The sequence below is a fragment of the Panthera uncia genome (genome assembly GCF_023721935.1).
Source record: "Panthera uncia isolate 11264 chromosome B3 unlocalized genomic scaffold, Puncia_PCG_1.0 HiC_scaffold_1, whole genome shotgun sequence".
NCBI lineage: Eukaryota > Metazoa > Chordata > Mammalia > Carnivora > Felidae > Panthera > Panthera uncia.
Genome location: NW_026057582.1, coordinates 85,246,627 through 85,259,496, shown reverse-complemented (window position 1 = coordinate 85,259,496; position 12,870 = coordinate 85,246,627). Strand labels below are relative to the sequence as shown.

At 39.0% G+C, this 12,870-nt stretch overlaps 2 protein-coding genes across 10 annotated transcripts in view; both read right to left on the bottom strand.

Moving 5' to 3' along the window:
• Window positions 1-2,372, bottom strand: part of CCNDBP1 (cyclin D1 binding protein 1) — a 44,292-nt gene extending 41,920 nt beyond the window's left edge. For all 5 annotated transcript variants that reach the window (XR_007453803.1, XM_049613478.1, XM_049613477.1 and 2 more), the window contains exons 1-3: window positions 1,766-2,372; window positions 1,530-1,589; window positions 1,152-1,231 (exon numbers count right to left, since the gene is read on the bottom strand). Coding sequence is in view for 4 of the 5 variants with exons in the window: in XM_049613478.1 (XP_049469435.1) it covers window positions 1,152-1,231; window positions 1,530-1,589; window positions 1,766-1,874 (249 nt within the window). In the remaining variant the exon portion in view is untranslated. The remainder of the gene's footprint in view (window positions 1-1,151; window positions 1,232-1,529; window positions 1,590-1,765) is intronic.
• A 97-nt stretch (window positions 2,373-2,469) lies between these two features.
• Window positions 2,470-12,870, bottom strand: part of TMEM62 (transmembrane protein 62) — a 32,473-nt gene continuing 22,072 nt past the window's right edge. For all 5 annotated transcript variants that reach the window (XM_049613472.1, XM_049613476.1, XM_049613475.1 and 2 more), the window contains 5 exons: window positions 12,148-12,261; window positions 10,198-10,282; window positions 8,584-8,688; window positions 6,490-6,608; window positions 2,470-3,004 (listed from right to left, as the gene is read on the bottom strand). In XM_049613472.1, coding sequence (XP_049469429.1) covers window positions 2,678-3,004; window positions 6,490-6,608; window positions 8,584-8,688; window positions 10,198-10,282; window positions 12,148-12,261 — 750 coding nt within the window. In that variant the 3' untranslated portion in view covers window positions 2,470-2,677. The remainder of the gene's footprint in view (window positions 3,005-6,489; window positions 6,609-8,583; window positions 8,689-10,197; window positions 10,283-12,147; window positions 12,262-12,870) is intronic.

Below are 12,870 nucleotides of genomic sequence, written 5' to 3'. Positions count from 1 at the left end.
ACAGCATTGTTTATAATAGTTACAAGTCTAAGCTGGAAACAGCTTAGATGTTCACATAAAGTACCAGTTAAATAAATTATGGTTATAACAACTCTACTGAATACTATGCAGCATTACAAAGAACTGAGCAACTTTATATGTGCTGCTAAGAATCAATTTGAAGGGCAACTGGGTAGCTCAGTCGGTTAAGCGTCCAACTTCCGATCACGGCATGATCTCACGCTTTGTGAGTTTGAGCCTGCATCAGACTCTGTGCTGATAGCCCAGGGTCTGGAGCTTGCTTTGGAGTCTGTGTTTCTCTCTTTCTTTCTGCCCCTCCCCTGGTTGTGCTCTCTCTCTCTCTCTCTCTCTCTCAAAAATCAATAAATAAACATTAAAAAAAATCAATTTGCAGGCCATGTTAATTTTTTTTAAAGGAAGGTCCGGAAAAGTGTGTATGGTATCCTAACATTTGTGTAAAAAGAAGCAGGCATATACATGTAAGTGTGTACATGCATCAAACACATATGGAACAATACAAAAGGAACCGGGGAGGGGGGATATAAACTTTTCAGCACACTTAACTTTGACATCTTCTGAATTTATACTGTTAATATGTTACTGATTAAATATAAAAAGTAATTCAATATAAAAAGAGTATTGTGTAGTATAACAGAAAAGGTGTAGTTTAGACATCAGATAGACCCTAATTTAAATCCTAGCTCCACTGCTTATTTACCTGAGCCTATAAGCCTGCTTACTCAGCTGTCAGATGGGAATCATGGATGTGAAAACACCTAGCAAACAGCAAGTGCTTAAAAAAAAAAAAATAAATAAATAAATAGATAAATAAATAAATAAATATATATATGTATATACATATATATATATATATATATGTATATACATATATATATATATATATCAGAAAGGAAATAACCAGGATGAACTTCGCATTGAACCAATACCTATTTAGAAGATCTGCCTAGTCCAGGTAAGGAAGGCACTTGGCAATTTGGTCTTCACAAGAATCCTGTGAGGTGAGAACTGCCATCTTATTTAACAGGTGTGGAAAATAAATCCCCTGGCTTGAGTGGAAAAGGTGGAAAGAAAATGATTGGATTCCTAATGAATAACGAGGCAGCACAAAAATTCCAAAAAGTAAAGCCCACCTGTGGAGAGGGCAGTGGAAGATGAGAGAAGACTTCAGTCAGAGTCGTAGCTTCCCTTGACACGTTCACAGCTGCCTCATCTGTGGGATGACAGAGGAGGCTGGAGCCAACATGTTAGTGCCAAAAAGATAAGCCTGCAGCTGCAGCTGCAGCAGGGACTTTGCGGATGATGCGTTTCCTCTCAACCCTTATCGGCTGAGAAGCCTCAAAAACACCTCCCCAAATCTATGTTTTATATTCCAACTTCCTAAGTGCTCAGGATGAGGAAGGTGAGGTATCCCCACCGAGAGGATGCGGCAGGGCAAAAGCGGGAGGGAAAAAGGGCTAGGACACAGGAAGGGATGAAAAATGCAAGTCCCCAACAGGAGAGGCACTCACTGAGTCTCCTCCAAAACGTCTCAGGATTAAACTCCTTGGTGGTCTCCAGGGCTTCGCCGACTAGTGGGTGTGGCACGCGGGCCAGGCGAGGGGCAAAAGGAAGAGCAGAGATAAGCGAGGCCACTCCCGGCCCCCACCTTCTCCGCCCGTGTCCCCGCCCCCGCCGGCGCCACAGTCGGCCTGTTCCCTAACCAAGCCCGCCCCTGCCGTCGCCCGTCCCAACGGCATCAGCTCACCCCGCACTCCAGGTATCAGCAGCCGCAGCTCCTCTGCCAAGTGCCGGATCTGCTCCAAAGGCGGAGCTAGGGTGGGGACCGCCGCTGTAGGCGCGGCTGCGTTCGCCATCTCAGAAGATTGCCTGGAACTTCCAAACAAAGGCAGCCACGGAAGCTGCCGAGCCGCTCTGCTTGTGGGCGTTCTACTTCCGGGAGTCACGGACCCGGGTTCGTTTCCGGCAACAACAACCTACCCCGCCCCAGAGGCTGGGTCACACCTGTGCTCCTCCCCCAAGGCCCGGCCACGCCTCCTCCCGCCCAGAGGCCGGGCCACACACACACACACACACACACACACACACACACACACACACACAAAACTCAGTCAGAGTTCTTACCCATCATTCATTTATTTGATTAGATTGAAAAAAAAAAAAAAAAAGAAAAAACCACCTAAAGAAGCAGAGAGCCCATAACCTCGAGGGAAAAGAAGACTGGGAGCTAGTACCTCAAGGGTAGTCAGGGTAGGGCCCAAGTTCACACTGGTTCCCTGCCCCTAAAGTGGCACCCTTCACAGCTGCGGAGTTCCACACACTGTGCTAGGTACTTTACGTGAAGTAACCGTAAAAAATACAGTGGGCTTCTGATACAACCATTCACACACCCAGCCCCTGCCCTGTGGATCTCCTGATTAGGACTTTCTCTTCACAAAAGTAAATCAACTCTTTGCCTTCTTGGAGAAGGAAGGAATCATGGCATTATTTAGAGATTTTTCTGCAGTCCATTCTGCAGGAATCAGTAGTGGGTAATCCTCCCCAACTCCCAGGTGTCCAAGGTGCAGCAGCTCCCTGAAGCCTGCCCACCAACACTGGCCTTCCACCTGCTGCTGGGCCAGGGGCCTGGGCTACAGAGGCAGATGGTGAGGCATGGCCTTTAGGAGCTTAAGTGGCTTTTTAACTGTGCTATGAAGGTTCCAAGCTTGGTAGAGTTCAGTGTCCACACACAACGAATGATAACAGGTGTCAACAGTGTCAACCAGGTCCGCAAAGGGGAGAAGAAAAAAGCTAGAGTGCCATATGTCATATGAAGAAAATAGCAGGAATAAATCTGCCAGATGTACAGCAGTAACATAAGTAGGTGAACAGGTATAACCTTCAAGTATTTGCCTTGACGGAGATGGGACCGAAAGTTGTGACCAAAGCACCGCTGCAACAAGCTCCAACACAGGTAAACCATCAAGGGGATGTTAAAAAATGCCAGCTGGAAAGAGAAGCAGAACAGGGTATTATCTTATTAGCAAGACCTTAGGGGGCCAGGTCTCATTAACACATTATTGGTGGCTCCTAACAATATGTTGCTCTCTTTCTTGGGGGTTGATTCTCTGATTGTTTATGCTTCAATCACAGTTGCTTATAACACTCAGCAAGAGGTGACTTATAGTTAGTTGTACATTTGCCTGTATCCTTTTGTTCATCTTAAAAGTAGGTATCATTTATGTTGAAGCCCTCAGTAATGTTTAAGCTGGAAATGAACTGAGTATATGTACATACATACACACACTCCTTTTTAGCAGAGTGAGGGGGGACGTAGGCATCACTATTTTTTTTAATCTCTTATTTTATTATTCTTTAAAAAAAATTTTTTTTACATTTATTTTTGAGAGAGTGAGACAAAGTGAGAGTGGGGGGAGGGGCAGAGAGCGGGAGACACAGAATCCGAAGCAGGCTCCAGGCTGTGAGCTGTCGGCACAGAGCCTGACGTGAGGCTCAAACCCACAAACCATGAGATCATGACCTGAGCCTAAGTTGGACACTTAACAGACTGAGCCACCCAGGAGCCCTATTCTTTTTTTTTTTTTTTTTAAAGTAAACTCTACACCACACATGGTGCTCAAACTCATGACCCCAAGATCAAGAGTTGCATGCTCCACCACCTGAGCCAGTCAGGTTCCCCCATTATCTCTGTATTTTAAAAGTTTATTTATTTATTTGGGGTGGGGGGGGGGGGGGAGAAGGGGGGATGAGTGGGGAGGGGGAAAGAGCAAGGGAGCGAAAGAATCCCAGGCAGGCTCTGTGCTGTCAGCTCAGAGCCCAACACGGATCTCAATCTCATGAACAGTGAGATCATGACCTGAGCTGAAATCAAGAGTTGGATGCTTAAGCAACTGAGCCACCCAGGCGCCCCATGTATTTTTAATTGAAGTAGCATGCTGAATACTGGAATGCGAATCAGAAGATTTAAGTTATAATTCAAATTTAAATGCCGTGTGATTCATTCATTCATTCACCAAATAATTACTGTGCTCCCAATACATGGCAGGCACTGTGATAGGCTCTAGGTTGAGGACACAGTGGTGAACAACTTAGAAAGGATGCATCATAGAGCTTACACTCTAACAGAGAGAGAGAGAGAGAGAGAGAGACCAAAAAAATAATCATTATAGATTGTGATAAATTCAATGAAGGAAATAACTGGGTCACAAGAGGGTAACTGAGAGATGGGTTTGCTGAGGCCTGAAGAACAGGAATGACTCAGGGGAATGAAGTGCATTCCAGGCAGAAGACACAAATGTAAACCCCTGAGGTGGGAGAGGTCTTAGCCTATTTAAGGCCCACGAACGTGGAACATGATGAGTGGGATGGAAATTAGGGCAGTCAGCGGGACCAAGATCATGTCACGACTCTGCTTAAAGGTCTTTAAGCTCAGGAGTGAGCTGATTAAGCTTTTGAAAGGACAACAGTGGACACTGTGTGGCAAACTGACAGTAGGGAGGCAAAAGCAGCAGTGGGAAGACTAGCCTGAGGGTCACTGCAGTAGCCCAGACAAGAAATAATTATGAGTTAGACTAGTGTGGTGGTAACAGAGATGGAAAGAATTGATGGATTCAAGATATGCATTGGAGGGAGATCAAACAAGGGATTACTTGCTAATGAATTAATACAGCATATTACAAGGAAAGGGAAAAATTAAGGATACATTCTAGAAAAACTAGGTAAATGGTGGAGCCATTTATTGAAATTGGAAAGAAATGAGGGAGGAACAGGTTTGGGGTAGAAACTAAAGTTCCTATTAGACATGTAATATTGAGGATGGCTGCTAGAGATTTAAGGAAAGATGTGAAATGGCAGTTGGATATATAGGCACCTGAAGTGCAGAGAACAAGTCAAGGGTAGGGATAACAGGTTTGGGAGCCACAGGCCTAGATGATACATAAAATCCAGTATTAGTGTACTATTTATTAAAATATGAATATAAACACCACCTTTTAGTAAGGCTCAGGTTTTACTTGTTGTAAGAGTACTCCTGAGAGACAGCCTCCTTACGTATTTATGTAATAATACATAAAAGAGAACTGAACCAGACTCGGGACCTATGCACACATAAAATGCTGCTATACCAGCAGCACTTTCAACAATAGCCAAATTATGGAAAGAGCCTAAATGTCCATCAACTGATAAATGGATAAAGAAGGTGTGGTTTATATATACTATGGAATACTACTTGGCAACGAGAAAGAATGAAATGTGGCCATTTGCAGCAACGTGGATGGAACTGGAGGGTATTATGCTAAGTGAAATAAGTCAGTCAGAGAAAGACAGATACCATATGTTTTCACTCATATGTGGATCTTGAGAAACTTAACCGAAGACCATGGGGGAGGGAAAGGGGGAAAAAAAGCTACAGACAGGAAGGGAGGCAAACCATAAGAGACTCTTAAATACTGAGAACAAAATGAGGGTTGATGGGGGGTGGGAGAGAGGGGAAAGTGGGTGATGGGCATTGAGGAGGGCACTTGTTGGGATGAGCACTGGGGTTGTATGGAAACCAATTTGACAATAAGTTATATTAAAAAGAATAAATACTTCAACCTAAAAAAATTAAGTAAAATAAAATAAAATAAAAATAAAATAAAATAAAATAAAATAAAATAAAATACTGCTATACCAAGAATGTTGTGGTCTTTGGTCAGTGTTTACTAGGCAGAAGTCTTCCCTCTTTGTCTATAATCCTGCTGATTATGCTTTATTGCCCTGTTATGAGGCTGTTAACTCATTTTTAACAATGTTTTTGGATCTCTTCCCAAACATGAGATCATCATTTGAGATTTTAGTACCTTAGTCCCATTAGGTGAGTAAAATAAATAAATAGGTAAATACTTTTCAAACCTATATACAGAGATTTGCTACAGGTCAGTTTTTTATTTGTGTGTTTGCTTTAAAGGAATTTTAATCCAAATGTAAACCTAACCTATCAATGTTTTCCCAAACAAGTATGCTGCTAAGACATCACTAAAAAGCCTAGGCCTAGTTCTTACCCAGTGCAGCTTCCATGGGATAATTAACCCATTTTGTGTGTGTCTATTTTTCCTTTCTTCCCTCTAAAACATTTTCCTTCTTCATTATCATAATCAATTTTGGTTTACTTATATTTATTCTACTATAAGTCCCATATTTCATTTTTTATCAATGGAAAAAACACAGTAAAACAAACTACAAAAACAAAAATCTATTTCACTTTTTATAAACCCTGACTGCAAAATGTATTTTAGATGTTTATTAGAGAGTAGTGGAACAGCGAGCTTAAGAAGCACTCAAAAACAAATAAAACAACAAATATTAAAGATTACCCTGCCAGTAAATTAGAAAATATGATCTATAGTGTTTGAGACTGGATTTAATTCAAAACTGTTATGCAATTAGTCCAAAAAGCCAAGATGTTTTAAAATTCCATTTCTGACTTCTTACCTGCAGAATTCCAACTATAAATGTTAGGCTGCCTTGTAGGAAATGTCCATCAACAAAGATCCCAAAGGAAAAGCAGCAACCCAACTTGCCTTCAATGATTTCACCAACAAACCATGGTCCTGAAAGAGGCAGTGGACAGGAAAGCAGAAGATTAAATAACTGTGATCATAATTATATACATCACGAGGTACATTTATGGGAATAATAAGTGTGAGAGTAGTCATCTATAAGCATTGTACTAGTGGGGCGCCTGGGTGGCTCAGTCGGTTAAGCATCCGACTTTGGCTCAGGTCATGATCTCACAGTTTGTGAGTTTGAGCCCCGTGTTGGGCTCTGTGCTGACAGCTCAGAGACTGGAGCCTGCTTTGGGTTCTGTGTCTCCTCTCTCTGCCCCTCCCCGACTTGTGCTCTGTCTCTCATAAATAAATAAATGTAAAAAAGAAATTTAGAAGCATTGTACCGGCATAGCTTTTTTTCTTTGCTAATCTCTACGTTGTACCCTATGTCCTAGCTAGCCAACCATTTGCTCCTTTGCTCCGTAATTGTCTAATTATAAAATCGTCTGAGTACATGCTGTACCTGAATAGATTCCAGAAACACATTGGAGTACATTCAGAAACTTTAGAAGATTCTGTTGCAATAGTAACCTAATATAATGCATTACCATTTCCTTTAAGAAGCAAAGTGTATGGGAACTAATTTTCTAGGTAACTACTATTTACTCCTTTAAGCAATAAACTTCAACCACTTTGATCTTTCTAAAATGGACTTCTTCTCTTTTTATTAATATTAATGAAGTATTTTGACTTTTACTTGCTGACCCAAGCCATTACTTTGTACATCAACTACACATTCAAGGTTAACATGTACAAAATTTAACTTGCTTTTCATTTAGAATGTCAGAATGACTTTTCTCTCTGCCCTATTATTTACCTCCCCTTCTCAGTGTGTAGGTTTCTGGAACTACTATATTGTCAAGAATGATTAATGGACAGTCAAGACTTCCGTTCTCAAAATGCAAATACCATCATTTGCTGGTAATATTAGGGTTCAGCTTTAAAAAGTCATAGGTAATTTTTTCAGATGTATATTATTTAACCTCCAATGGATACAGAGTCTAAAAAAGTTTTCCCTGCAAGTTTCAACTTTTAAACATGGAGCAAAATTCAGCCCATTTAATGTTTTCTTTTACAGCCAGGAACCAAATCACTTGCTTTACCTTCTAGTGCAAGATAAGTGTCTAAAATAGCTTCAACCTAGCTTAGAACAAGGAAACTGACCTCCAAAGGACCATCTGCCATAGTTTGTTACACAGAATTCTAAAGTGTTATATATTTTTTAATTTAACTACTTTCTGTTCTCTGGTGGGAGTTTACTAGTGAGCAAAGAAAAGTCCTGAGGTCAAATAAAAGCACAAGACTAAGTAACAAGTAGGCTAATCTACTCCTAATTGACTTTTAGTCACTAAGGAACATCAGTAAAAAGCTTTAAAAAGAGATTCACAGTGTTTTCTGTTTCCCTAAGTGGCTAAGTGACTAAGTATTGGTTATAATAATATAACAGAATAACTCGGATATGCCTGAACTCACTGCTCATCTCAGTTTCTTTCTTTTTTGAGCTGAGTGTTTAAGAGCCACACATTACTAAATATTCATTGAACTATATATAACACATTGTGCTTAGCGCTGGGCATAGAGCACTGAACAAGACAGATTAAGACCTCATTGGATATTCTAATGAGAGAAGAGATGATTAACTCAGAAGATAATCATTATGATTATCATTATGATGATAATAAAGGGAATAAAAAGTGTGATGAAATAAAGGATAAAACTTTAAGGTAGTCAAAGAAGGTTGCTCTCTACACACTAATTCCTTAACGGTCTTCTCAGCTTAAGTTAACTCGGTGTCAACTAAATGTTCTTTAAACATGTTAGGAAAGAACTTTATTTCCTAAGACCATGTTCCAGGAAATGATTTATACAGAAACTATGTGCTGTTCATTACATTCTCAAGAGCCTAAATGACTCTATTGTCAAAATTCTCCATATATGGCAGAATTCTCCACAATCTCAAGTTTCCTAATTGACTTACCCAGTGCTGTATATAGGGTTAGCAGCAACACAGAATAGTAGAAGATGTTTAGTTTGCTCAAGACGTGGAGGGAAAATGAGGCCAAATTTATAAATCCTGGAGACCCTAAACAGAATAAATTTGAAAAACCCAGTAAGCACACATACAGTTCATTTTCTAGAAGACTTCCATGGACTATTATACATTCAGCAAATCTTTTGTTATATGATAACTATACAGATGATGCCACTTTAAATTCAGAAGTTGGCGGGAATTCTGATAAGCCAGTTCACTTAGAATTGTAGAACGTAGGAAGTTCAAAGCAATGGTATAGCTGTGAGACACACATGTGCACACACGCACACATATGCATGTGCACATACCTTTTTCCATGATTAAACATGTAGGTTTGAAATATAGTGCTATGCTCAAAATATGACAAGTCTCTGTTTTCTGTGGGATTTAGTATCCAAATGTACACACTTCCAAATGATATATGAAAAGATATCAAAAGTATATCAAAGAAATATCAAAATTTCTCCAGTCTAATATTAAGTATGAATATCTAATACTCCTCTCCCATATGTGACACAGCTCTTAACTCACAGCTATCCTCTTATTCCATTTGAAAGAGATCTCTAAAGCTCTTCAAATTAACTTCTCTTAAAATATAGTGCCAAAAGTGCCAAGTGTTTGGGCTTCACACAGAGAAGGTCCATTCTGTGGCCACAGACTAAAGGACCACAGATCCTCAAGGGAGGAGAAAGTGTATATACATTTGCAGTGGTTACATAAGCAAGGTGACTGACCAACTACAGCATTAATTTTCAGGAAGGACGATAGGGATTCAAAGAAACAAGAGTTCATTATGATCTGGAATGGAGAAAATTGTATGAAAAAGAGGGGTTGAGGTGAGCCCTAAAAGAAGCTAAGATTTAGATAAGTTTATAAAAATGAATTAGAGATAATAGCCTCGGTAAAAGCCCAGAAGCAGAAATGAATATGGTATGTGTAGAGAACAGTGAAAAATTATCCAGGCTAAAATATAGGTAACTGGTTGAAGATATGGCTAATTAGATAGGACCTGACTGTGGAGGATCTTCAATATTTGGCAGAGATGTGTGCTCATTTTGAGCTATATTGTGATATCTCCCCCCCCCCGCCCCGATTCTGGTTGAGCTTCATATTATTGCAATGTAGCACCAAAAACCTGAATTTTTTAAAAAAGATCAAGTAGTGTGGAAAACGTGTAAGTTTGAAGACTGCACCTCACAGAGCTCAGGCAAAGACAATTTATGTTGGTATTTATATTGGTGGTGGTGAGCACATTATATGACACTTTAAAATGAAGTCTCCTGGGGCGCCTGGGTGGCTCCATCGGTTAAGTGTCCCACTTCAGCTCAGGTCATGATCTCACGGTCCATGGGTTCAAGCCCTGCGTCGGGCTCTGTGCTGACAGCTCAGAGCCTGGAGCCTGCTTCGGATTCTGTGTCTCCCTCTCTCTCTGACCCTCCCCCATTCATGCTCTGTCTCTCTCTGTCTCAAAAATAAATAAACATTAAAAAAAATTTTTTTTAATAAAAAAAATAAAAAAATAAAATGAAGTCTCCTAAGAATAAAAGGAGCCATGACTACCTTTATGCTCTGGATATCCTTGACACCTAAAAGTAATGAGAATGGTGAGCTGGACCAACACAATCATCACAAAAAGGACCCGGGCCTGCAGAGAAATCAACGTTAATGTGAAACAGATACAGGGGTGCAACTTCATTTAAGGTTTTTAAAATGGCCTCATTAACAAAAGTGGAAATGACATCACTACCAGAAATAACTATATAAGAAAAATATACGACCAAAGAGAATCAAAACAACTGATCCATCAAAAAAGAAAATTATAGATTGCCTCAGCATTACTCTTTCAGAATTTGGATAGTTAGACCCATATTGAAACATGGTAGTTTTATAGTTATGCGAAGTGATCAAATTAAAACAGTCCACCTTCACTGTACCCGAAGTACAATATGTTTTATAAGAATAAAGAAAAACAGTGCACAGTGCACTGCAGGCTGAGTGAACTGAGACTGCAGTTTCTTTAGCTTTCTCCAACAAGACAGCATTCACTTGGAGATTAACTCACAGTGAAGAGACATAATCTAGGTTCTTGTTTCTCAAAGTATGGTGGACCTCAGATCATCATTGGGATCCCCCTGTGCCTGTTGGCAATGCAGAATCTCAGGCACTATCTCAGCCCTACTAAATCAGAACCTGTCTCTTACTCATGTTCCCTGGTGATTCAGAAGTACATCAAAATTTTCAAAGCTGGATCTAGGTGACTATTAAAGATCCCCAAAGAAAAATAAATGACACACAAAAAACTTGTAAAAATGAGATACAAATGCTAGTTAGTCATATTCCTAAAAAGCTTAATCACACAAGTAATAAAAGTAAATTAAAATAATAATAAATTTACATTGTAAGTCTGTGATGATATATAGTAAAGCTATATATATCTAGAAGGTGAAATTAAAAGAGGCTTGAATTTTCTTCTCAACACTGTAGAGTGTGTCTTTTGACGTGTTTTTTGTCAGTACCTGGGACAGGTGAGATCTGAGGGAAAAAGAGGATACATTGCCAAGCTTCTCTGGAAGATAATTTAACAGTGCATATGAAAAACATTTTTTTTTTAATTTTTTAAGACTATTTTAAAAATACCCTTTTATTCATCCAAGAAATATTTATCTGGGGCCTACTCTGTGTTAGGCATCAGACAGACAAAGACCCCTGCCCTCATGGAGATTATATTTTAATGAGGGAAGATAGATGAAAAATGATGAATTTAATAAATAATTTGTGTAATTATATAAGAAAGTATAAAGAGTAATGTGTCCACTCTTTTATCTAACAATTCACTTCTAGGAATTTATCCCAAAAAACTAATATAGTTTTTAGTTGCAAGCAGCATTTATATAGTAGAGGGAAATATTGGAACCAAATGTCCAACAAGAGGTAAATGGCTAAGTAAAGGTATATTTATGACAAAAAACATCATGTTATAAAATGTAAGTTGATGTCAGAAAATAGTCATAACAAATTCCTTAGTGGAAAAAAAATTAGCAAAAGAGAATAGAAATTACCTTTTTATATTAAAGACTCATATACAAAATTTATATGAGAAAAAAACAGAGTATCATAATGACAAAAACAATGGCTATAATAGGTAGTATGATGAGTAATGTGGGCTGATTTTACTTTATTTCTAAATTTTCCAAGTTTTCTACATTAAGCATATATTATTTATGTAGAAATAAATATTATTTTTAAAAGATCCTTAATCCAATTTTATGCAGTTCCTGTAGTTCCCTTAGTTATCCTGGTTTTATGGTAGTGGTTAGAACCAGGTTCCCAAACAGGTATTAGTTGTCAATGCCTCTGCTTCTTTTAATTCAAATCAACTTTAAAGAATTTTATTCTTCTAGACAAACAACTTAGTTTTATTGATCCATCTTTCTCATTACATGATTATATGACGACTTTGGACCTACCACTAGATTGGACCGAATCTAATCTCAAGTTGAATTTACTTACCACGATGCCATGGTCAGTAAGGAGAATAAATGATGCCAGGGGATCAAATCTGAGATGAATACCCTCTTGAAGAGAAAATATGTGGTGAACACTCTTACTTCTCCCAGCAGAATCCTAGTTATAAGGAAAGCAGAGAAGTGACTCTTAGGCACATTTAAATATGTATAATGTTCCAAGATTAAGTTTCCAGTAACTTTTGTCAGTTATCTCTGACAAAGCTACATTTTTTCATTTATTTTTGCTTCTTCCTATAAGCACTTTAAATATAACTTATTTTAATGCCTGTAATTCTAGATTTAAATTGGGAATATCAGCATGTACTCACAATGTATTTTCTCTTAAAGAAAAATATGTATTTTCCCTCTGCTCACTGAAAAGGCCTAAAAATAGTAACAACCCCAAAGCAATGATCTAGCTGAGTTAGTGCCCAGATTGTAGTCTCAAAAATAAAATTTCTCACTACAAGGAAATAGTTGATTCCAGTTCTTTTTCTTTTATTTTTTAAGTTTATTTATTTATTGTGTGTGTGTGTATGTGACATTGGGAGTGCTGGAGAGTGGCAGAGAGAGAGAGGGAGAGAGAATCCCAAGCAGGCTCCTCCCTGTCAGCATAGAGCCAGATGCAGGGCTCGAACTGCCAAACAGTGAGATCATGACCTGAGCCAAAACCAGGAGTGGAATGCTTCACTGAATGAGCCAATCAGGCACCCCTGATTCCAGTCCT